Source organism: Dasypus novemcinctus, chromosome 3, assembly GCF_030445035.2.
Source record: "Dasypus novemcinctus isolate mDasNov1 chromosome 3, mDasNov1.1.hap2, whole genome shotgun sequence".
Classification (NCBI taxonomy): domain Eukaryota; kingdom Metazoa; phylum Chordata; class Mammalia; order Cingulata; family Dasypodidae; genus Dasypus; species Dasypus novemcinctus.
The window spans coordinates 179,903,558-179,928,938 of record NC_080675.1 but is presented as its reverse complement, the minus strand read 5'-3'; the positions used below and the strand labels follow the sequence as shown (position 1 = coordinate 179,928,938).

Below are 25,381 nucleotides of genomic sequence, written 5' to 3'. Positions count from 1 at the left end.
ATACTTCTTGCTATATTAATATTTTCCAAAGCCATTCAAGTACCACTCTGCTTCTATTACAAACACGCATGCTCAAAAACATAAAAATAAAGAATACAGCAAGGAGTCTAAAACATTTCTCAGTCAATCAAGGGACCAAATAATAAATGTTTCCTGGGCACCTACTCAGAGAGTCAGTATAGCAGTACATAATGCCTAAATATGCTGGAGCTCACTGCTTCAGTTCTCATTTGCAGTCCTCAACCCACTAACTTGTGGATCTTGGGGTATTCACTTCTCTGTGCCTTGTTTTCTCCATCTGTAAGATGTGAGTAGTGATAATAAAATTACCTACCTAAAGGGTCGTTGTGAGAATTATGAGTTAATATATGTAAACATTAACCTGGGGCCTAAATTGTCTGATGGTTATTTTTACTAATGTGTCTATTTTTTATTTTTTATTATTTCTCTCCCCTTCCCAATTCCCACCGCCCCCCCCCCCCCCAGTTGTCTGCTCTCTGTGTCCATTTGCTATGGGTTCTTCTGTGTCCGCTTATATTCTTGACAGCAGCACCAGGAATCTGTGCAATCTTGCTGTGTCAGCTCTCCATGTGTGCGGCACCACTCTTAGGCAGGCTGCACTTTTTTCACACTGGGCAGCTCTCTTTACGGGGCACACTCCTTGCGCGTGGGGCTCCCCTATGCGGGGGACACCCCTGAGTGGCACGGCACCCATACACATCAGCACTGCTCATGGGCCTTCTCATCACATGGGTCAGGTTTGAACCCTGGACCTCCCAAGTGGTAGGCAGATGCTTTATCAGTTGAGCCAAATCTGCTTCGCCTCATGTGTCTATTACTGTGCTAAGAATTGAAGCATAAAAAAATTGCTTTTACTTTTTGTTTTTGTCATGGTACCCTTAAAGATAGGTGAAGACTTCACAGATTTCTATAAGCAAAGAGTGACCAATACATAATTAGATTTTAAAGGACTCAGTTGTGTGATATGGGAAATTAGAAACTAGGGAAGAGTGTGAGAAAGTAGACACAGTCTTTTGAAGGAGAGGTAAAGATGTTGAAGGTGGGGGAATGCAGGGGAGTCCCACGTCTTCCCAGAAAAACCAGACCAGACTTAGGCTTGTGCACATACCTGGGAAAGATGGGGCAGGCAGAGGAGGACATCAGAGAGAGCCCAGCGACTGGCCAGCGGGGTTAGCTCAAGGCTTCCTGGAGACAGGAGGAGGCAATGTCCAGGAGAAGAGAGTCCCCTTGTTAAAACAAACAAACCAGAAGGAAACTGCCAGCCTGACAACGTCATTCTAGCCCCTCTCCAGGACCACAATCATGGTGGGGAATTTAGAAACAAGGGGAAAGCCTCAGGCAACTCTCGCATTCATTGCCCATATATTTTATGAACAGAACTCTGGCAATAATTAAGAAACAGTTAGCTCACCCTTTCATAATTCTATGAACAGCAGTTTGAAATATAAAATATTTTCTAAGAACCATTTCTGGGAGGGATTGTAAATAGTGGATGTACTCTAAGCCATGCGGATACGGGGATAAGGTATGGCGAAAGACTAGCTTTCTGGGTGATTATTACAAATGAAATCAGAAATGCCATTTCCAGTCTTTAGAGGATAAAAAAAAACCACACACACATTGAAGAAGTGCCTTTCATGGCTCAAACAGAACGTACCTTCCCCTTCAGAGCTTCCTCCTACCTTTCACATTCCTTTTCACCATTACTGTTTGTCGAATACGTGGATGTCTCTTTCCAGAGAAGGCATATGCCGGGGGCTTTTTTCCCCCAGATACTTTCCAGCCAGGCAGAGTTCCGCAGACTTAGCAGGAGCTTGCAAACCGTCCCCCCCATTTGCTCTCCGGCGTGCCAAAATGAAGAGCGGCTGGGAGGGGCGTGCACGGTGGGAGGGCGGCGGGCGCGCAGGAGCCTGCCTGTTGGCTTGAGATGACCCGAGGAGCGCGTCCGGCAGGGCACGGGGCTCCCTCCCGACGACCGGGCGCCCTGCACCGGGGCCTCCTGCCGACCGGGATCCCCCGGGCGCCCCACCCCCTCGGCAGCCTCCAACTCTCCCCGAGTCGGTGCAGACCTCGTCGGTGCTCGCCGGGAGCGCCGTCAGCCGTGTAATTGGGGAAACTCCTCCCCGCCGGGACCGCCTCCGCGGCGGAGCTGGAGCCCCGGCCGCCGGGCTGCGCCCACAGCCGAGCGCGCGGCCGGAGCCCCGGCTGCGCCACCGCCGAGCCCCCGGCGCCCGGCTCTGCGCGCGGCTCGGCGCCCCGGGGGCCCGGCGTCCCGCGGGGCGGCCGCGTGGCCGTCGGGGGGCGCGGGCTGAGCCGGCGGCCCGACACCTGGCCCCGGGTGGCGGGAGGGCGCGGGGAGGCCGCGCTCCCGGGACCCCGCGCCGCGCCGCCGACACCATGGCCCCGAAGCTGCTGCTGCTCGTCTGCCTCTTCTCCGGCTTGCACGCGCGGTAAGTGCGCGGGGCCCGGAGCCTGCGGGTGGGACCCCCGGGCGCCCGCCGTCGGCGGGGCTGCGGGAAGGACGCGCGCCGCGGGCTCCGCGCCTCACCTGTCCCAGCCTCCCTGGGCGCGGCCGGTCCCCTCTCTGACCCGCGGCTGCAGCCTTCTCTGCAGCCTGGAATTCAGGGGCTCTGAGAAGAATGGGCTCTTCCCACAAAGCCCTACGGCTCTGGTGGTTTGAAGGGGTTTGAAAACCGAGATCGCAGGGCGTGGGGGGCGGCGGCACCTCCCTGTCCTCACACCCCAAGTGTCCCAAGGTCTTACACGCATACTTACACGGACCCACATTCTCTGTCGTTTCCATTCCTCTGAAATTTTCCAGGACCCGGGGGTAATGGGTTCCCAGCTCCCCAGTTTGGTCCACACTGGTGCAGAGGAACCGGCAGGAGGCAGGTGGAGAACTGGGAAAGGTGGAGAGCTGGGAGCCGGGCTTCCCTGCCCCGTCCGCGGGTCCTAGACACACACACAGTGCACACACCCTTTCTAAATCAACCACTCCAAACACACAGACACACCTGTCCCGGTAAAGCAAGCATGTTCAAATGGGTCATCAGGCTTCTGCCAGGTAAGGTAATGAATCCTCACCGCAGATACCCTCAGCCTTGCTCCCAGAAACCAGACAGCGAAAGGGGACTTGGGAAGCTCCAGGGCGAGATGAAGGGGGCTCCTGAGGACAGAGGGGAGTGGGAAGAGAAGGGTTAGACCCTTTTGCTGTAAATACAGCTCCAGAGTCTGGGCTTGGTCTCTTTAATTCCCCTTCCCTGCTCCCTGGCCCAGAGACTTGGGGTTTGGAAATCTGAGCAGCAGCTTCCTGCCTTCCCCCGAATCTCAGGGCACCCGTGTTCCCCGAACACCCTTGTTTTCCAGCCTTCTCCATCTCCGGATCTTGGAGTTAGAGAACGGGAGGGCGTCCCTGGGGACAGTGAACCCTGCAGGTGCCCGGAGGTAGTGCCAGGACCTCGTGTGCTTTCATTCCTATCTGTGAAGATGTGGCAATAAGCCCCGCACACCCTGCAGGCGCGCCCGGTTTCCCCTCCCCGCCTTGGGCAGAGGAGTCCAGCAGAGCAGGGGAGCCATGGCTCTCCCCTGCAAGCTGCTTGTCTCCGCTGAGCGGAGAGAGTGAAAGGCAGAAGGTGTGCCAGGGAAGGCAGCCACCGCCAGTGAGTCACAGGGAACTTTCTCAATGAGGCAGCTCACTCTGTGGCCTCTCCACTCAAGTTTCTTCCTGCCTCGGGGGGGAGCTGGGAGAGGAAAGGGAAGTGTGCTTCCTGGGTTGAGTCTCCCTGGTCGCAGCTGAGCTTAGAGGCTGGCACGGCACCAGGCTGAACGCGGAGCTGAAGTTATAGCTGGGGACTGCCTAGTGCCACCCGTTCCGCCAAGTCCCCGCCTGCCATCCAGGATCAGGCAGTCAACTGTTTGGATTTGTAGATGCTTACCGCTCTAGAAGGAAAACTGCCCGTGTGTGCTCTTTACTGTGCGCTTGCGAGGAAGATAATCTTAGCATCTGACTTGAGTCAGTCAAGTTTCTAGGGACTCCCAAAGACAAATACAATCTCTTGGGAATTTTCATCCTTCCATGTTGCCAAGGCAGATGTAATGGTTTTAATCTGTTCTCTATCTGGGTGTGTTCCTTGGCCTTCGTTATGGGGATTGCATGTCAGTGGGAAGAAAAAAAATCCAAATTTTAAACTAATTTTAGTACTGTAAGCCTGTCCTTTGAGGGTGTCTGTGCTTTTTGAATGAGTTTTGCAGACATGTAAAATAATCTGATTTCCAGTGTCAGCTTTCAAGACTGTTCCTTCTGCGAGGGTTCTCGTTTGCACTCCGGAATGTCTTCCTAGTGTTAGAATTCCCTGGAAAAGGTTCTGACAGTTCGACTCTGTGGTCATGATACAGCAACGCCCTGGGGCGGGGGGAATTCTTACCATTCGGAAAAACATTAAAAAATACGAAGTCTCATGTGGGACCTTGATGATGCCTTCAAGAAGTTTTCTGAGGTATCACCCCTGCTTTCTGAGGGTTAGAAGCCCTTTTTACTGTTTAAAAATGCCTCAGACTCTTTCTCTGTCCTCCTGGATGAAAAAAAGGCATAAGGCATTAAAATGACATCTGTGGGTCGAGCAATTGTTTGACAATGACAGTACACTGCTGGCTCCTTTTTAAGAAGAGCCTAATTGCAGGGAAGGTGTTCAGGAGCCAACAGCCCAATAATAAAAACGCTCCGAGAATGAAGTGAGGAAAAAGCAGTGTTCTATTATGAGCAGTCTAGTAGGTCCTCTGAGAAGAGCTTTGATTTTCATCAAAGTCAGGGTTTTCCTGGGGGGCCGTGGGGCTGGCACTCCCAACGTGCGGCTCCTAGTTCATTTTCTGGTCCTGGGGAAAACCTGTGGGGAGCCAGCGCACGCAGTGTGGCAGCTGCGGGGAGCAGCGTTTCCACCAGCCGGCTGTGTCCGCTGGCCCCTCCAACCCGCCTGCAGGGTCCGTGCTCCAGGAGACCTTCTTACAAGGGAAAAGAATGCCCCTGCTTTCCTTCCTCCTTCTTCACTCTAAGGAGAGGCTTATGCAATTCCAGAGGTCTCTCGCCACCACTAGAGGGAGAATTAGGCTCATTATAATGCCTGCTAGTTATTGAAGAAACGGGCTGGGAACACAGAACAAGTCGAGTTAGTCCCAGTGCTGAATCTATATGTTCATGTGGCTGCTTGGGTAGCTGAGAACAGCGGGGCATGGTCTGGTCTGTAGTCTGGAGAGAGAGGAAGAAGGAAAGGCAGAGAGGATGGGGGAGGAAAAGAAAGGGAAAGAAGGAGAAAGGAATGGAAAGAGAAAGAGGAGATGGGCCAGGACAAGGAGAGAGGAAGATACCCATAGAGCCTCACGCTTGTCCTGGGAATGTTGAACGTGATTTTGCTGAGGTGAGCTGCCCCCCAGTCCAGTGTTCCCCAAAATGCCTTTGCTGTCAAATGAATTGCCCAGTCAGGTGGGCAAGGCTCGGCTTCCAGCAATTCATGTCCTGCAGAACCTGATTCAACCTACTCTTTTTTTGTACGATGATAAAACTAACATTCCTGATAATTAAGGAAATACTTTTGGACAACATTTTACACTCTATAGTTTTTTTTTAAGAGTTCCATTTTACAAATGTTAAATGCAACCAATCATTTATTGCGGATGTGTCCCAAAAATTTTATACGTTTCTGTTGATGTTGAATGCCCAGTATGAATAAATGTCCCCCCCAGCAATTAATAGTTTGACAATGGATAGTTTTCCTGGCTGATTACCATCTAGCCAAGAGGTATTCAGGAAATAGAATTGCAGTTTAAGATCAGTCTAGGAAAATCTTAAATAGGGAAGTCCTGCCAGAAATATGTCCTATACTCATTATCAAAATCTGACGTACATGTATCTGTTCACCCAGGTTTGTACTATCTGACCACTGCTCTAGTCTATGTTATGGGTACTTAACGTGCATCAAAAGATTCATGCATGTAATATACATGCACACAAACACACATGCATAATTTATACCTGTATGATTCTGCAGACACAAATGAATTTGAGGTCATAAACTTAAGAAAGTGTCTCTTTCCCTTTATTTCATGTTCATTAGAGATCATTCAGACAAGTTCTAAAATTGACTGGAAAAATTTACGTCCTGGAACAGCACCTGGAGATGGAATTAACATTTTGGTTCCAGTCCTGAGAGCTAAATAGACACTAGCTCATACCCAATCAGCACGAATATACCTCAGTGCAATCTTCTGTCCTATTTTTGTTCTCTTTGGAGAGGAAAAGTCATAAAGCACACAAACTGATCAACTATCAGCAAAGGAGTTTGTTGCTTGTATGGGGCAAGCTTCTTGGCGTTGTGCGGGGTTGTCCAAGCGGAAATGCTGGCTTTGAGGCAGGGGCGTCCCTCACTAGGCCAGGATGGCCCTGCTGTCGCCTGCCCTTGCGGGAGCCCTTTCCATAAGAGTCCCCCTTGCATTCTGCGTCACCCACCACAGGCCGCTGCCGTGCACAGCACGTGCTCAGAATCCCACAGGCTTTCACTGGGTCCCATTTATAGGGGGGGTCAACACGATGAAAATGTGTTAGAAAGATTTTACGTTTCGACACTCACATTAGCCTCTTTGCAAGAAGTGAATCCACTTGTGTTGAAGGAGCCGTGTAAAATGATCAGGAGATGGGCACCAACCGTAATCTGCCACTTGCCAGCCCCTGTGAATGCTGCCCCTGCTCACTGCCTTGTAACGAGAGTGTCTGACCCACTGACTTCAGGTGGGGTGGGAAGGTGGCAGCCGGGCGTGCCTTGCTAACGGCAGGTGCCTTCTTCCTGTCGGTCGTGCTCTCTTGTATTGTTTCCATTTTAGAGGTGGTTACTGGGCTGTGGGATGGGTTGAGGGTACTCGGGACATGCTACCCATTGCTGGAGACTTGGGCGAGCTGGGGGTACAAGCTTAAAGCCTGCCCAGAGTCCTTAAAGCTGCTAACAGACCACATTCTGTGCCGTAATTACAGGTCCAGGAAAGTGGAAGAGGATGAATACGAAGACTCCTCGGCAAACCAGAAGTGGGTGCTGGCTCCAAAATCCCAGGACACTGATGTGACTCTCATTCTCAACAAGTTGCTAAGAGAGTATGACAAAAAGCTGAGGCCAGACATTGGAAGTGAGTGTTTGTGATTGTTATTCTAATAGTAAATATGTTATTATGATATCATTTTTAAATTAAATATTTAAAAAATAATTATAGATTCACAGGAAGTTGGAAAGTAACCTTCGCACAATTTCCCCCAATGGTTCTGTTACACATAACCGTAGTATTGTATCAAAACCAGGAAACTGATATTAGTACACTGTGTGTGGATAACTGATACCATTTTGTACCAGGTGTAGATTTGTGTTACCACCACTGCAAGCAAGATACATAATTATTCTGTCACCACAAAGATCTCCCCTCTGTTACCCTTCTATTGTCAGCCACGTCCCTCCCTCCCAAAACCCTGGCAACCATAATTTGTTTTCCATTTCTATATTTTTGTCATTTTGATAGTGCCATGTAAATGGAATCTTCAGTAAATAACCTTTCGTGACTTTTTTTTTCACTCAACAAAATGACTTTGAGATTCATTCAAGTTTCATGTATTGCTACTTGTTTCTTTTTATGACTGAGTAGTATTCCATGGTATGATGTACCACAGTTTATTTCCAATTTTTGGCTAATACACATTAACTAACTGATCAATTACAAATTCGCAGATAGGTTTTTATGTGGTCAAAAGATTTCATTTTTTTCTGGGATAAATGCTTAAGAGTATGACTGTATGTTTAGCTTTTTAAAGAAACTGTCAAATTGTTAGAGTGGCTCTCCCATTTTCCATTCCCACCAGCAAGGTATGAGATAGCCAGTTTCTCCACATCCTTGCCCACACTTGGTATTGCCAGTATTTATTTTTATTTTAGCTCTTCTAATGGGTGTATAGTGATAGCACATCATGGTTCTAATTTGTACTTCTTAATGGTTAGAGATGTTCAACTCACTTTATGTGCTTATTTGCTCTCCATATATCTTTTATATTGAAATATTTCTTCATGTTATTTACCCTTTAAAATTAGGTTATTTTACTCTCAATATTTTTTACTGTTGAATATTGAGAGTTCTTTATATATTATAGATAAGAGCCCTTTGTCAGACATGTGTTTGCAAATATTTTACCCTAGTCAATAGTTTGTCCTTTCATCCTTAGCCTTTCACAAAGAAAAATCTTTAATTTTGATGAAGCCCAATTTAGTGATTTTTTTCTCTTATAGATTGTGATTTTGGAGTAATGTTTTTACCTTTTAGGCATATGTGGCAGTTTGGTATTGTTTTTGAATTCCAAAAATAGATATTGGATTGTGTTTGTAAACTGGTCTATTCCTCTGGTTGTTTTAGATTGTATTAAGTTCAGAGGTTTCACTTTTACTTGATTAAATTAAGATTGGAGTTTTGATTCAGCTATGTCAGTAGGATGTGGAGTCCCTGACCCCTTGGTGGGTGGGGACTCACAGAGAAAATGGCATGGCAGAGGAGAGAGATTGATGCTGGAGCCCTGGGAAGTAAATACACAGAGAAGAACACAGAGGACTAGAGAAGGCTCCATTAGACACAGCAGAGGCCCTGTGAAGAAAGAGAGCCTGACAGTCTATAGCTGACCTTGTGACTAGCAGCTGAGCCTGGAAAGAAATGAGCCCCGGGAGAGAGACGAGCCTTATGGTAACCTACAGCTGGCAACAGAAGAAGCTGGGACCACAGAGCTTTAGGAGGAAGAGGAAAGCTGAACCCGTGCAGAGACTGGCAACTATCTTGCTCCAACATGTGATGACAGACTTTGGCGAGGGAAATAACATGCTTTATGGCTTTGTGACTGTGAGCTTCTACCCCAAATAAATACCCTTTATAAATGCCAACAGATTTCTGGTGCTTTGCGTCAGCACCTCTTTAACTGACTAATACAGCATACAAATCTGGAATATAGTTTGTTAGATTTACACCTGAGTATTTTATTTTTTGTGCAATTTTCAATGGTTTTACATTTAAAATTTTGTTTTCCTGTGTTTATAGCTAATATATTCAAACATAATTGATTTTTGCATGTTGATATTGCATCTCCTGAACTCACTAGTTTTAAGACTTTTGGGTGGATAGATTCCTTGGGATTTTCTATGTATAACATTATGTCATCTGAAAATAAGGAGAGTTATATATTTTCTTTCCCAATTTGTATGATTTTTCTTTTCTTTTCTTGCCTCATTGCACTGGTTAAAACTTCCTGTAATATGTTGAATAGTAGTGGCATGAAAGGATATCTTTGCCTTGTTTCAGGTTTCAGAGGGAAAACACTCAGCCTGTCCCCGTTAAGTATTTTCTTAGCTATAGGTATTTTGTTAATGTTCTTTATCAAGTTGAGAAAGTTCCTCTCTATCAAGCAGTTTTTGAGAGTTTTTAAAAAAAATTATGAATGATTGTTAAATTTTGCCAGATCCTTTTTTTTCATTGATTGATAAGGTTGTGTGATTTTTGTGCTTTAGCCTACTAGTATGGTGGATTACATGGATTGTTGTTTGGGTATTGAACCAGTCTGCACTTTTGGAAAAAACATCACTTGATCATAGCTTTTTTTTTTTTGTTTTGAGCTTTTTATGTATTAATATACTAATATTTTGTTAAAGATTTTTTTTGTATTTCTATTCATAAGAGATGTTGGTCTGTGGTTTTTCTTTCTTTCTTTTAAACTCTTTGTTTGGTTTTGGTATCAGGATAATACTTGCTTCTTAAAATGAATGGAGAGCATACCTCCTCTACTTGTTTATGGAAGAGATGGTATAGAATTGTTAATTCTTCAAATATTTGGTAGAGTTCTCCAGCAATAAACTCTGGGTCTGGAGATTTCTTTTTTGGAGTTTTTTATTTACGAAGTCGTTACCTTGATTGTTATAGGATATTCAAGTGATCGATTTCATATTTGGTAAGTAGCGGTAGTTTGTCTTTTTTTTGAAGAATTGGTCCATATTATCTAAATTGTCAAATTTATGTGTTAAGAGTTATTTGGAGTATTCCTTTAATATCCCTTTATGTCTTCAGGTTCTGTATCAGTATGCTGTTTCATTCCTGATATTGGTCATTTTTCTTTTTTCTTTGTCAGTCTTGCTAGATATTTGTTTCATTGATCAGTTCAAAGAATGAACTCTGTTTCATTGATTTTCTCTATTGTTTTTCTCTTTTCAGTTTTATTGACTTCTGCTTTAATTTTTGTTATTTCCTACTTTTTGCTGCTTTGTGTTTGTTTTGCTCTTCTTCAAGTAGAACTTACATTGTTATTTTGATACTGTTATACTATTTTTTTCTAATGTAAGCATTGAGTGCTCTAAATTTCCCCCTCTGAACTGCCTTAGCTTTACCCCACAAATTTTGTTCTGTTATTTTCATTTTCATTCAGTTCAATGTATTTTTATTTCCCTTGAGACTTTCTCTTTGGATCACAGATCATTTAGAAATGTGCTGTTTAGTTTCCAAGAATTTAGGACTTTTCTTTTTATCATTATGGAGTCTGAGAACATACTTTGTATAAGTTTGATTCTTTGAAATTTATTGAGTTTTGTTTTATGACAAATATATCATGGTATATGTTCCAAGGGCATTTGAAAGGATGTGTATTTTTGTTGTGATGTAGTGTTTTGGGATGGATTTAAGCCTGCTGGTTAAAGATACTGTTGAGGTCTTTTCTACACTTTTACTGATTTTCTATCTAGTTTTCTATCAATAGTTTTGATAGATTAACAATTGCTAGATTTTCAGAATATACTTCCTCCAAGGCCAGCATGGTGATTTTGGCCAGGAGAGAGATGTCTAGTCTAGGGTGGCACCCTCTCCATGGTCATGGTCAGAAAAATGGGAAAATGCAGGAGACACGTTTTCATAGGCTGCATCTAGGCTGTGGTGCTGCTGCTTCGCCCTGGGACTCAGTGTCTTTTAAATCCCAGCAAACAGCCAATCCTGACACTTCCTTAGCCACCCTGCCCCTCAATTTTGTCCAAGTCTGGTCTTCAATTTGTCTTTGGCAGGAGCTGGAACTACACTAGTTCCAATAGGCACAGAATTTCAAAATCAAGATGGTATTGTATGGTGAGAGTTTGAAAGTGCATGCCCACTATGAAACTGGAGAAGTCACATCATCTTTCTGTGCCTTGGTTACCTCTTCAAAGCAATGAAGGAGTAGGATCAAATTAGTCTTAACCTTCCTTCCAGCTTTATAGTGTTTTATTCATGAGAGATACATTACCGCTGCATAGGCTCATGAATTCAGCTGCTACCAGATGCTACCCCTTCATCAGGGGTGAAGAGTGTTCAGCCATTGTGCAAAATTGTATGGAGAATGAAGACTAAAAAAGTGTTTCTGAGTTCCTCCTTGTCAGACCATGTACTCAGCTTAGAACCACGATAAACAAGACCTGCACATTGCCCGTCTGGGAGCTCATAGTTTGGTCCTTTCCTTACTGCAGTAGACCACAGAATAGCACCTTCCATCATTGGTCTCATCAGCATCATGCTTTTCCTCTGAGAATTGGACATGGGTCGAAAGTGAGTGAGCATGGCTTCTAGTCTAAGTTTCTCTGATTTCAGAGTAAGAGGACTTAGTCACTATTATAGAAAATGCAAGGCAAACCTATTCAAAAAAGAGGATACCCCCTGCCTACCTGCACAGAGCAACATTTAGAAGGGGATTGTATTAGGGTTCTCCAGGGAAACTGAAACAACAGGGTATATGTATGTAAATAAGAGATTTATTAAAAGAATTGGCTTACATGATGATGGGGATGGGCAATTCTGAGTTCTGTGGAGCAGACTGCAGGATGGGAACTCTGATGGAAGTTGTCAGTGAATTCTCCACCAGAAACTGGCTTGCTGAAGTAGAAATGGAAATTCTCCCTTCTGAATGCTGAAATCATATGTTGTCCTTTTAAAGCCTTCAACTGGGTGCATGAGATTTCTCTCAATGTTGATTGTAGATGTAATCAGTCACAGATGCAATAGACTGACGGATGATTTAAATCCATGAAATATTCTCAAAGTAATAGGCCAGTGTCTGCTTGATCAAGCATAGGGCACCATAACCTGGCCAACTTGACCATCACAGGGAGGGATATACTAAGAATTTGTCATGTACAAGAGTGAAGCAGAATTCATCAATTCCAAAGATTTTCTTTTTTCTATTATATGCGTGAGAAATTTTGAATTTTCCAAATAAAACAACTTACCTGCACACTAATAGCACATGTTTCTTTGAAAGAAAATAGCTCTTCTAACGCATCATGTTATTTGGTTCTCAGAAATCATTATCGTATCTTGAGAAGAACTCTCTGATTCTTTGAGTGGAGGAAGTTAAAAACAACAGAACAACTAAATATAAAGCCTGAAAGCGGGAGTTCCTCTTTGGTTTCATGACTTTGATGCTCTATCATGTATATTTTCATGATCCTTGGGGCAGCAGAGTCAGATGGTGAAAGTCCTGGTAATTACTGGGACATCTTAAGAATCATTTTTCTGTCTTACTTAAATGGTATATAATGTCTGATTGGTAGAGTGTAGCAATTTGCTGATGTTCAATCAGTGTAACTGCCTCAAGAGCAACTGTTTTGATAAAAGTTACTGAATTGCACACTACTTTCCAAGGTTTAGAAGGCAATTAATTCAAAGGAGAATTTCCTATAAAATATGAATTCCTCCTCTTTTCTCACTGCTCTTTTCAAGTCTAACAAATTTATCTCTTATCTGTCATGCCTCCTCATTGAGGTACACTCAACTTATATCTACTTACCATTGTGCTCTGCATGGACTTATCACTTGCTTATGACAATTTCCAGTTTATGTTGCTTGCCTTTTATCGTACCCTAGCTCCCCCAGCCAGGCAGTATTCACTGAACCCACCTGTAGCAAGCCTGTTTGGAGCACAGGTACTGTCCACACCTGGGGCCCGCTGATAGTGAAGCAATGGGGTGGGGCCCTCCAAACAGCACCTGGGAGTAGATATTGGCTCCTAGTTTGGCGTCAGCTTAGCCTGTTGAAGTTACACCCTAGCTTAAAACTCTTGAAGGCTCCACTTTGCTTCTATGATAAAGTCCATGTCCTTAAAATGATACCAAGAAGCAAACCATTATCTCGTCCTTAACTACCTCTCTGCTTTCATTTCCTGCCACTTTGTGTGTCACATGTTATGTATCTCAGAAAAAATTCTGGGACACAGCCCTCCTCATTTCCTGTCTAGGCTCTGGCTTGTGCTGTTCTCTTAACCCAGCAGTATCCCTTTCCCACTTTTGGACCGAGCTAGTTCATACTTTTTGTCCAGGCTCAATGCCATCTCCTATTGGATGCCTTCCTTTATGACTTGCTCTTCCCCCTCCTCCCTCCTCCCCCCACTGCACTGGGATGGATCAAGTGTCTCTTCCCTGAGTATCTTCTAGCAAAAATTTTTATTTCATACCTAAAATGGGAATAATGAACCTTGAAGGACTGTCTTGCAGATGACATGGTATGATGTAATAATGTAATACTTCCTACAATATTCTTTTTGTGTGTGATTTCCTAATTCCAAAGCTTAGAATTGATCTTTTTTTGTAGGACACAATTCCCATTTGCTAATTATAGGCATATCAGTTTAAATAGGCATCTCTCAAAATGTAGTCCAATTGTAACCCAAAGATCCAAATTTGGAAAGTAAATTAAATGCCTCATAACTTTTATTGTCAACAATAAATAGGTGGAATGGAACAGAGTCATTTATGTTGCATAGATGTAACATATACACATGGAATCCTCTTAATTAGTTTTCATAATAATACAAATTGCAATCATTATGTTTTCAAAATACTGACTACCTTCTCAACTATAAGCTCTCCTCCCCCAAATTTAAATTATTGATGTATGTGTTTTAGTTCCTGGTCTTTATCTATCCATCATTCTAAGTAATACTTCAGCTGTGGCCTTTACTACTTCAGGGTAGGAAGAGTGTCATTTATCTTGGGAAGAGATCTTGTTGTGTGAGTTGGAAAAGGCTGGAAGAGGATACACCTTTTAATAAGAGAATTGTGAAAAGGAAGGCAACGAGCTTAAGTGAATTTCTCTCTCTTCAGGGTTCCAAGAAATTTGAACCACTCTCCTGAAAATAGATGATTACAGAATACAAATTCCTTCCCCATTATCTAAACAGCCTATACCAAATGGAATCAGTGATGGGAAAAACAAAAGAATAGGCATTGTTTTCACAGGTGAATGGACACTGTGAAGATGTGTACAAGGCACTGACATGGCCGAAGGGCTCATTTAATTCAGGAGAAACACCTGAATAATCTTCTCATGGCTAAATTCAGGGGCAGATGGCCTAATTTTCTCTACCTGTTCTTCAGATATTTGCCTGAGGCCTTCCTCTCCAGGCATTTCTAAAGCTTAGTTTCCAGTTTAGTTAGAATATCATCTACATGTGCATGAGGGCTATTCAGCTCTTAGGAGCTGCGCACAAGAAGAGGTCGATTGCTTAGGAAGGAGGTGAGGTCTGCTACTGCTGTATCCCCAGGGGCCTTCTGAGCTGGGGATCCCACGTCCCCATCTGGGTCAGGACACAGGTGGGAGATTCCAGCTGGGGCTGCTTCTCTTCACAGAAGCTTGAATGTTGGCTCAGGAGAACCTGGGAGAAGAGGGAAAAGAGAAAATGCTTAAATGCCTTCAAGTTGGTCAGGAGTTCATTTTGCTGTGGAATAATGTATTTCAAAACAACAAAAAGAAATAGCAACTGGGCTCCAAATGTGATTCTTAAAGCAAGCCTTTTTATGCTGTTCTCAGTATCTTTCAGTTGGAAAGTATAAGCATAATAGGGTTATCAGAGAACTGCAAAATTGATTCTTTAAAGACTGCTGGTTATAGCTGTGATGTCTTTGAGAAAGAGAAAGAACTGGATTAGCCAGTGGGAGGACAGAGAATGTCACCTCCTATTCCTGGGCCTGCTTCCTTGTCTGTGTAACAGAATCCCCCCTGGGATTTTGAAATCCGTGAAGGGCTGTATGAAGAACCAAATGTATTATTAAACTATGATGATTGATGGTAGATACATACAACTCTCCCTCCTGATGATATTCATATTTTAGTAAAATATGAGACTCAATGTTTAATCCAAAGAATGAAGAACAAATGGTGAAGTTTAGGTATTTGTATGTCAGAGGCAGAAGCCTTTACAAATTGGGCAGTTGGAGAGAGCGTTGGGATATTTTGAGATCCTTCAAGTCAGAATGCATAATCCAACTGTCCCAGGCTTGTAACTGATTGTTGGACAACCTCCTTCCTAATTCAAGCCAAACCATGCTTTCCTTTCTTGATGCTCAGCCAATTCTGATAATAGTCCCAAATGTATACTTCATGGAACCTAGCTAATCCTCTCCTAAAAATTACAGCCTACTACTTAGACAGGTAAGTTGTCTTTCTCCAGCAATTATTGTATATCCAGAAAATAATTCAAATGTATTCACTCAACTCTCAGAACAGATGTAGGAGGAGAGGAAACAGACATTCTTAATTGCTGTGCTTGAAGTAAAAGCTATTACTGTAGAGTTAGTTAACTGATTCTCTCACAAAGTTAATTCAAATGCATAAGGGAGGTGGAGAACAAATTTTGTAGAGAAATTATACCTGTCATCTTTATGAGAGACTAATTAGGTATCCGAAGAGGACTTATTTAAGACCTATTATCTCATCTTAACACATGTTGGTAGGTGACCCTTCCCTAAACTTTTCTCACATTTTTGGCAATGAGCCTTTCAACAGGTCACTGGAATTTCTCCATGGCAGTCTTCTTCCTAAGGCAGAATTCAGTTTCATAAAGAGAGCCTGTTCATGTGATTCGGTTCAGTTAAATATCATTTTATTGGATTTTTTTAAAAATTGTAGGGAGCTTATAATGAGGTTCAGTGTATAATTATTTTTACATGTAATTTGATATATACATTAGAAAAGTTGAACCATTAGCCAGGTACAGTGGAAGTTCTTACCACTAGATAAAAAATTGATTAGGTCAGTTGTCCAGAGGTATAAACTAGTGACGTGACTTGACTTGAATTTTCAATTCAGCTCATAGTATACAGATACTTATGTTTATTCATAACTACTCCAGGAACTGAGCAAAATGACTTCTGATGGATTAGAGTGTTGTGAGTGGCAAAAGATCTGTACTCAAATGGTGGGTTCTTCCCTTATTTACCAACAGATGCCCTGAGGGAAAGGAACAATCTCACTGGCCATTGGTTTTTGTCTCTAAATGAAGTAAAGAAACCTACCTCCAAGCACTGCTGGATGCTGGACAAATAACAATGTCTGACCCACAGTGGCCATAATATGTTAGTTCCCTTTCTTCCACTCTACCCCTATGCCAACACGCTGTATTTTTATCTTGCTTCTCTTTTGGTTTTGTTTATGAGTACTGCAAGAGAGGCCTTAGACAGCTCTACTGCCATAAAAGCTCTGTCTTATAATGAGATTTCTTTTCAGCTGTCAGCATTTCATCAGTCTGTAATTAAATCCTGATCCGAAATATCTTACAGATACTTTTATAAAGTATTACCAAACCCATGCTAATGAGATTGTTATTCTGTTAATTCACATTTAAGGGACAAATGTAGATCTAAAAACCATAATTTCAGAGACTATCGTGGTTCATAGGGATTCTAAAGGAGTTCTAGTCCAACAGTTAAAATTTTTGACATTGCATCAGATTATCTATGACTTACTGAATTAGAGTATTAATGGTTTTTCTGCTTTTTAGTTCATTGATTTCTACTTTGACCTTTATTATTGTCTTTCTTCTGCATAATTTTGGTTTAATTTGCCCTTTTTCTAGTTTCATAAGGTAGATGAAGGTATTCATTTGGGACCTTCTTGCTAGTACAGGTCCTTAGTGCTATAAATTTCCTCCTAAGTATTATGTTAGTAACATTTCATAGATTTCAATATTTTGATTTCATTTTCATTCAATAAAAATGTTTTCTAATTCATTTTTTAATTAGTAATTCTACCTATTGGTTATTTCAATGCATGCCATTCCTTTTCCAAATACTTGTTCACATATAGTTCATTAATGATTTTTAATTTAATTCTATGGTCAGGGAACATACTTTGTATAACTTGAATCCTTTTAAATTTACTGAGACTTTTTAATGGCTTATAATACGGCATATCATAATGTCCATTTGAAGAAATGTATATTCTGCTATAAATTGGTATGAAAATTTTAATTTTGTGAATCCCAGAAAATAGTATATTATTGAACTAGTCGAACCATGTGGATGTGGTGCCATTTGATTGCATTAAATTCAGTTAAGGTACCTTTGATAAGTTCACTTAACTAGATCGTTTAGGGCTTTTGATTGGACTAAGTCAGTGAGGCTTGACTCTCTCGCTGGGTATTATATAAACTGAGAACTCATAGAGAGAAAGAAGCGACAGAGAAAGGGAACTTTGCCATTTTACCCTGCCGTGTATGAGAGAGGACTCCAGGTTTGCCTATAGCTACAGAAAGACAGAGAATCCCCAAGAGGCTCAAGCAGATGGGACCCAGGTAGAGATGCCTGATTGCCCGCAGGTGAGCTTGAGGATAAAGTAGAGAGAGACTGGCAGATTTGCCATCTTGCCTTGCCATGCGGTAGGACTCTAGAATCTGCCAGCAGCCGACCTTTGGTGAGAAAGCATCTCTGATGATGCCTTGATTTGTACAGTTTTGTAGCCTTGAAACTTTTAAGATTTAACCCCTAATAAATTTTCTGTTACAAAAGCCAACTCATTTCTGGTATTTTGCATATACAACCTTTGGAAAACTAAGACAGTTGGAGTGGTCTATAAGTTAGGTGAATTAGATGAAGTTGGCTTATAGTTTTGTTAAAATCTGCTTGCTGATTTTCTATCTACTTCTAGCAATTATTAACAGCAGTTTATTGAAATTTCTGACAAAATTGTAGATTTGTCAATTTTTCCTTATATTTTAAAAAATTAATTTATTGATGTATATCACTCCTACATAAACATACATAAGCAATAAGTGTACAATAATAGTTGTGAACTTTATAAAACAAACATACACAACATCATATAGGACTGTCATAACTCACCCTACCACCAATAACTTGCATTGTTCTTTAAATGAGTAAAGAACATTGTCAAAATATTACTACTAACCAAAGTATTTTTCACAACCAACCCTATTATTATTATCTTTATATCATTAATATGTGAACGTACATAAACAATTAAGTATATAACCCTATGCCCCCATTTTATCCCTTCCTTGTACATATACTTAACCTCCAGCTTATCATAGATTTTACCCATGTAGATGTCAGCTTACATCCTTCCTCTACCCCCCGATTTCCTGTAAGCCTATCTTCCAGTCACTAGCTCTCTGAGGTAGCTTGGTTTACTTATTTCATATCATTGAGGTCATGTAGTACTTGTTCTTCAATGCCTGGGTTGCTTCACTCAACATAAGTTTCTCAAGATTCATCCATGTTATCACGTGTGTTTGTAGTGTATTTGTTCTGAAAGCTGAGTAGTATTCCATTGTATGTATATACCATATTTTATTGATCCACTCATCTGTTGATGGGCATTTGGGTTGATTCCAGCTTTTGGCGATAGTGAGCAATGCTGCTATGAACATTGGTGTGCATATATCGGTTTGTGTCCTTGTTTTCAATTTCAGCAGAATTGAAAACAAGGAATTGCTGGGTCATATGGCAAATCTATGGTTAGTTTTTTTGAGAAACTGCCAAACTGTCCTCCAGAATGGTTGGATCCTTCTGCATTCCCACCAGCAGTGGATGAGTGTTCCCATTCCTCCACATCCTCTCCAGCATTTGTAGTCTTCTGTTTTATTCATAGCTACCAATCTTATGGGAGTAAGATGGTATCTCGTAGTTTTGATTTGCATTTCCCTGATAGCTAAAGATTTGGAGCATTTTTTCATGTGCTTTTTAGCCATTTGTATTTCTTCTTTGGAGAGGTGTCTGTTTAAATCTTTTTCCCATTTTTTAAATGGGTTGTTTATCTTTTTATTTTCAAGATATAGGAGTTCTTTATATATGGAAGTTATAAGTCTCTTATCGGATATATGGTTGCCAAATATTTTCTCCCATTGTGTAGGCTCCCTTTTTACTTTCTTGACAAACTCCTTTGAGGTGCAGAAGGCTTTAATTTTGAGGAAGTCCCATTTATCTATTTATTCTTTTGCTGCTCGTGCTTTTGGTGTGATGTTCATGAAGCCATTTCCTATTACAAGGTCTTGTAGATGTTTCCCTACACTGCTTTCCAAAGTCTTTATGGTCTTGGCTCTTATATTTAGGTCTTTGATCCATCTTGAGTTGATCTTTGTATAAGGTGTGAGATGGTAATCCTCTTTCATTCTTCTACATATAGATATCCAGTTTTCCAGGCACCATTTGTTGAATATGCCATTCTCTCCAAGTTGAGAGGGTTTGGTGGCTTTATCGAATATTATATGGTTATATGTATGAGGTTCTATATCAGAACTTTCAATTCGATTCCATTGGCCTGTGTGTCTCTCCTTATGCCAATACCATGCTGTTTTCACTACTGTAGCTTTGTAGTATGTTTTGAAGTCAGGTAGTGCGATTCCTCCAATTTCATTTTTCTTTTTCAATATGTCTTTGGCTATTCGGGGCCTCTTTCCTTTCCAAATAAATTCCATAGTTAGTTTTTCTAGCTCCTTAAAGAAGGCAGTGTTGATTTTTATTGGGATTGCATTGAATGTGTAGATCAGTTTTGGTAGGATAGACATCTTAATAATATTTAGTCTTCCTATCCATGAACAGGGAATATTCTTCCATTTATTTAGGTCTTCTTTGATTTCCTTGAACAGTCTTGTGTAGTTCTTGGTGTATACGTTTTTTACGTCTTTAGTTAAATTTTTCCTAAATATTTGATTTTTTTATTTACTATTGTAAATGGTATTTGTTTCTTGATTTCCTCCTGGTCTTGCTCATTATTGGTGTACAGAAATGCTACTGATTTTTGTGCATTGATCTTATAACCTGTGACTTTACTAAACTCATTTATGAGTTCTAGAAGCTTTGTTGTAGACCTCTTAGGGTTTTCTATGTATAGGATCATGTCATCTACAAATAATGAAATTTTGACTTCTTCCTTTCCAATTTGAATGCCTTTTATATCTGGTTCTTGCCTCAGTGCTCGAGCAAGTACTTCTAAGACCATGTTAAATAGAAGGGGAGAGAGTGGGCATCCTTGTCTTGTTCCTGAATTTAGAGGGAAGGATTTTAGGATTTCTCCATTGTAAATGATGTTGGCTGTGGGTTTTTCATATATACTCTTTATCATGTTCAAAAAATTTCCTTGTATTCCTATCTTTTGGAGTGTTTTTATCAAGAAAGGGTGATGTATTTTTTTTTAAATTATTTATTTATTATTATTATTTTTTAATTACATTAAAAAGGGGTGCTGTATTTTGTCAAATGCTTTTTCTGCATCTATAGATATAATAATGTGATTTTTTTCCCTTCAATCTGTTTATATGGTGTATTACATTGATTGATTGTCTTATGTTGAACCATCCTTGCATACCTGGGATGAATCCCACTTGGTCGTGGTGTATAATACGTTTAATGTGTTGTTGAAGACGATTAGCAAGTATTTTGTTAAGTATTTTTGTGTCTAGGTTCATTAGAGAAATTGGTCTGTAATTTTCCTTTCTTGTGGTGTCTTTGTTTTGCTTTGGTACTAGGGTAATGTTGGCATCATAGAATGAGTTAGGCAATGTTCCTTCTGTTTCGATTTTTTGGAAGAGTTTCATCAGGATTGGTGTTAGTTCTTTCCAGAATGTTTTGTGGAATTCACCTGTGAAGCCATCTGGCCCTGGTCTTTCTTGGTTGGGAAGTTTTTAATGACTGATTCTATCTCTTTACTTGTGATTGGTTTGTTGAGATCATCAATTTCTTCTTTTGTCAATGTAGGCTGCTTATGTGTTTCTAGGAATTTGTCCATTTCCTCTGAATTGTCGTTTTTGTTGGAATATAGTTTTTAAGTTACCTGTTTAAGATACTTAAAGGGGATAATCTGATGTATGACAGACTCCTAGGGAATATGTGAATGCTCATTTTGCCAGAGTGGTTATACCATTGGCTAGAGACCCATATGAGAGTGAAGGTAGACCCACATCCTGGGGAGGACTAATGCCATCAAATAGAGGGAACTGTATCTCTCAAGAGAAATGGTGGCTCCCAGGGCATTAGGGCAGTTGAGCAAGTCAAGCCCTCAACACTGTTGCAAGTATCTCTGAACATGGCTCCTCAAGAAATGAAGATTGACTGTCACTGTGGGCCCCAAGGGGAGGGGGGGATAGATATTGAATAGATGGAACCAATGTAACTGTAAGGGCAATAGAAGTGTTTCACAAGAGTATGCAAGGATGGATATAAAACATGTAATATTACACCAAAAACATATAGGGGCCGACAGACTAATAATGTAAATCATAATGTAAAACATAGGATAACTAAAAATTTAGAAAATTGTATAGCCTAAAGTATAAACCACAATGTAAACACAAATGTTACCTTGTTTGAAAGCTATTGTCTCAATATCTGTACATCAGTTTCAGTAAATATGGTATGAATATGTTAAAAGATTATCGCTGTGGAAGGGAAAAGGTTTTATATTGGATAGGTGGGAGTACTGTATATTGTATATATGAAGCTCAATAATTAGGAAAAAAGGAAAAAAGAAAAAGATAGGATGTAGAATTTTTCCAAATCAATATGTATTCTATATCTAACCTTTAAACTCATCACTATATTCCATTTTACTATTAAGGGAACCTGGAATTATACTAGGCTCCACTTTTCAGGAACTTTTGGATCACAGAGTGGTTCAACAATGGCAGTGGAGTAATACTGGTATGAGATGTTATTGACAGGGGACATATGGTTGACAGGGAGTTATACAGGGCATGCGTCCAGGGTGCATGGAAATGTTTGGAAATACTCATAGTGGAAACAATTAAAAACAACTGCTGGGGGGGTACTGGGTTCCTTGCCAGGGGAAGGGGCCTCTCTCATGGTCCCTAGGGGAACAGCGGCAGTCCCCCAAGTACTAGGACCAGGAAGGAATGAGGGTCCAACAGTGACCCCCTGATACTAATGACTATGCTTTTGAGCCTATACACCTGAAATAAGAACAAGACCTGGAGCAGTACTGTGCCTAAGAGTTCCCTCCTGACAGCTTCCATGTTATTCAAATGTGGCCAGTCTCGAAGTCAAACTCAGCATGTAAATGCAATGCCTTCTCCCCAGCATGGGACATGACACCTGGGGATGAGCCTCCCTGGCGCCGAGGGATCACTACCAATACCATGACGTAACTAGAAAATAACCTTGAATTAAAGGTTCAACGTGAACCAGCAGAATATCCCTGTCTACATATAATAACAGGAGTTAGAAATGCTTTTTGACCTAAATTAAGGGGGAAATGGAAAGGACAAATGAGTTTATATGGCTATGAGTCTCTAAAAAAGAGCCTGGAGGTTGTCAGAAGGATTGCCCTTATGCACACCTGAGCAGAGTCTCAGAGACAGATAAAATAGATACAACCCCAGGTATTGGTTCTTTTGAGGACTAAAGAGACCCACAGGTTTTATGGTCATGGCAGATGGAGTTCACTGCCATGTCAATTGGCCCTTCCCTGGAGCTGGTGTTTCTGCATGATGGAGCTGGACTCAGATAGACTCACAAGCCTTTCCTGCTACTTTACTGGAATTGTAGTTGGTGCTGGGGTTTAAGATATATCTAGGGGATCTGAATCTCTGGACTGACAATATGATAGCCAGGCCCTGAGCCTCAACAGACTTCAGCTTCTACACTCTGGTTTATTGGACTTACCCCACTCAGCTAGCATAGAGTTGAAGAATGTCAACCACCACACCATGGAGCCTAGAGTGCCTACAACTGAAAGCAGGAGGATTGCATCCAGTATCCATGTGGAATCTAAGCCCCCTCTTGACATAGATGTGGAATGGACACAACCAAGCCAAGATCCACAGGAAGGAGGAATACAGTAAGGATTAAAGTGGACTTAATGATATTCTATTCATGAACTATTGTGGTTAGTAATCGAGAAAATGTGGCATTGGTGTGGAAAAAGTGGCCATGGTGGCTGCTGGGTGTGGGGAGTGGGAGGAGGAGATGAGATGTGGAGGCATTTTCGGGACTTGGTGTTGTCCTAGGTAGTGCTGCAGGAACAATTACCGGACATTATAGATCCTCCCATGGCCCACTGGATGGAACGTGGGAGAGTATGGGCTATGATGTGGACCTCTGACCATGAGGTGCAGTGATACCCAGAGATGTACTCACCAAATGCAATGGATGTGTCATGATGATGGGGGAGAGTGATGCTGTGGGGGGAGTGGTGGGGTGGGGGTGGTGGGTGTGAATGGGAACCTCATATTTTTTGGATGTAATATTTTTAAAAAAATGAATTAAAAAAAAAGCACACACAAAAAAAGTATATAGTAAAAGTTACCCCAATTTATTTTTACCTTAATTTTTCTAAATTAATATGTATTCTATATCTAACCTTTAAATTCATCACTATATTCCATTTTACTATTAATGGAACCTGGAAATATATTAGGCTTCACTTTTCAAGAAGTTTTGGATTACAGAGATGTTCAACAATGGCAGGGGACGAATACTGGTGTGGGATCTTATTAACTACAATTCTCATCCACCTCTTGGCCCACTGTACCATTCAGTTCCCAGATTACTCTCCAGTATTCTGTCAGTTGGCATTTATATATGTAGGCTACCATTTTCAGCCACATCCCCATTTATAAACTAGCTGTTACTCACTATGTGTTACCATCCACTCTATACATCTCCATACCTTTATAGTAAAGCCAAACAAAACTTCTACATACATTAAACATCAGTAGTCCATCTCAGTCCTCCTCTTATCGCCTTTAAGAATCCACCACCTACCACCAGGTCCTGAAGATATTTCTCCCACAATTTCTTCTAGAAGCTTTATGGTCCTTGCTTTTATCTTCAGGTTTTTGATACATTTTGAATTAATTTTTAGATAAGGTATGAGATAGGGGTCCTTCCTTCCTCTTTCAGCCATGGATATACAGTTCTTTCAGCATCATTTGTTGAATGGATTGTTCTGCCTGAGCTGTGTGGGTCTGACAGGCTAGTCAAAAATCACTTGACCATATATGTAAGGGTCTGCTTCTGAACCATAAGTTTGGTTTCTTTGGTTTATGTGTCTGTCTTTATGCCAGTACCATGCTGTTTTTACCACTATAGCTAGGTAATATGATTTAAAGTCTGGAAATTAGGGTTCATTTTTCTTTTTTATGATGTTTCTAGATATTCTGGACCCCTTACTCTTACAAATAAACTTGATGGTCATGTTTTCCATTTTTTTAAAATGCTGGTGGAATTTTCATCAGGATTGCATTGAATCTGTATATCAATTAGAGTAGAATTGACATCTTAATTATATTTAGTATTCCAATCCATGAGCATGGAATGTTCTTCCAGTAATGTAGGCCTTTTTTTGATTTCCTTTAACCCTAAATTGCTGTTTTCTGAGTACAACACTTTACATCTTTGTTTAAGATTATTACTGACTATTTGAGTTTTATCTGTCATGTTTTATTTTAACCACTCTTCTGACACTTTTAGTTACTTTTATTGAAATAATCTTCATTTCTAGATTCTCTTCCAGGCCTCTCTCTCCTGTCTTTTCTTTTCAGCCTCTAGCACACCCCTTAGTATTTCCTGAAATTCTGGTCTCTTGCTTAGAAATTCTCTCAGTTTCTGTTTATCTGTGAATATTCTAATCTCATCCTCATTTTTGAAAGGCAGTCTTGCTGGATATAAGATTCTTGGCTAGAAATTTTTTTCTCATAGTATCTTAAATATATCAGACCACTGTCTTCTTGCCTCCATGGTTTCTGGTGAGAAATCAGCACTTAATCTTATTGGGTATCCCTTATATGTTATGCATTGCTGTTCTCAGAATTCTCTCTTTGTATTTGGCATTTGATATTCTGATGAGTATATTTCTCGGAGTTGATCTATTTGGATTTTTTTGGATGGGAGTACATTGTGTTCTTGGACATGGATATCTATGTTCTTCAATAGGGTTGGGAAATTTTCTACCATTATTTCTTCAAATATTCCTTCTGGCCCTTTTCCCTTCTCTTCTCCTTCTGGGACCCCCATGACATGTATGTTTTCATGCCTTTTCCTGT

At 41.2% G+C, this 25,381-nt stretch overlaps 1 protein-coding gene across 1 annotated transcript in view; it reads left to right on the top strand.

Moving 5' to 3' along the window:
• Window positions 1-2,252: 2,252 nt before the first annotated feature.
• Window positions 2,253-25,381, top strand: part of GABRG3 (gamma-aminobutyric acid type A receptor subunit gamma3) — a 672,352-nt gene continuing 649,223 nt past the window's right edge. The window contains exons 1-2 of the mRNA XM_058294809.2: window positions 2,253-2,471; window positions 7,040-7,188. Of these exons, the coding sequence (XP_058150792.1) occupies window positions 2,419-2,471; window positions 7,040-7,188 (202 nt within the window). The 5' untranslated portion in view covers window positions 2,253-2,418. The remainder of the gene's footprint in view (window positions 2,472-7,039; window positions 7,189-25,381) is intronic.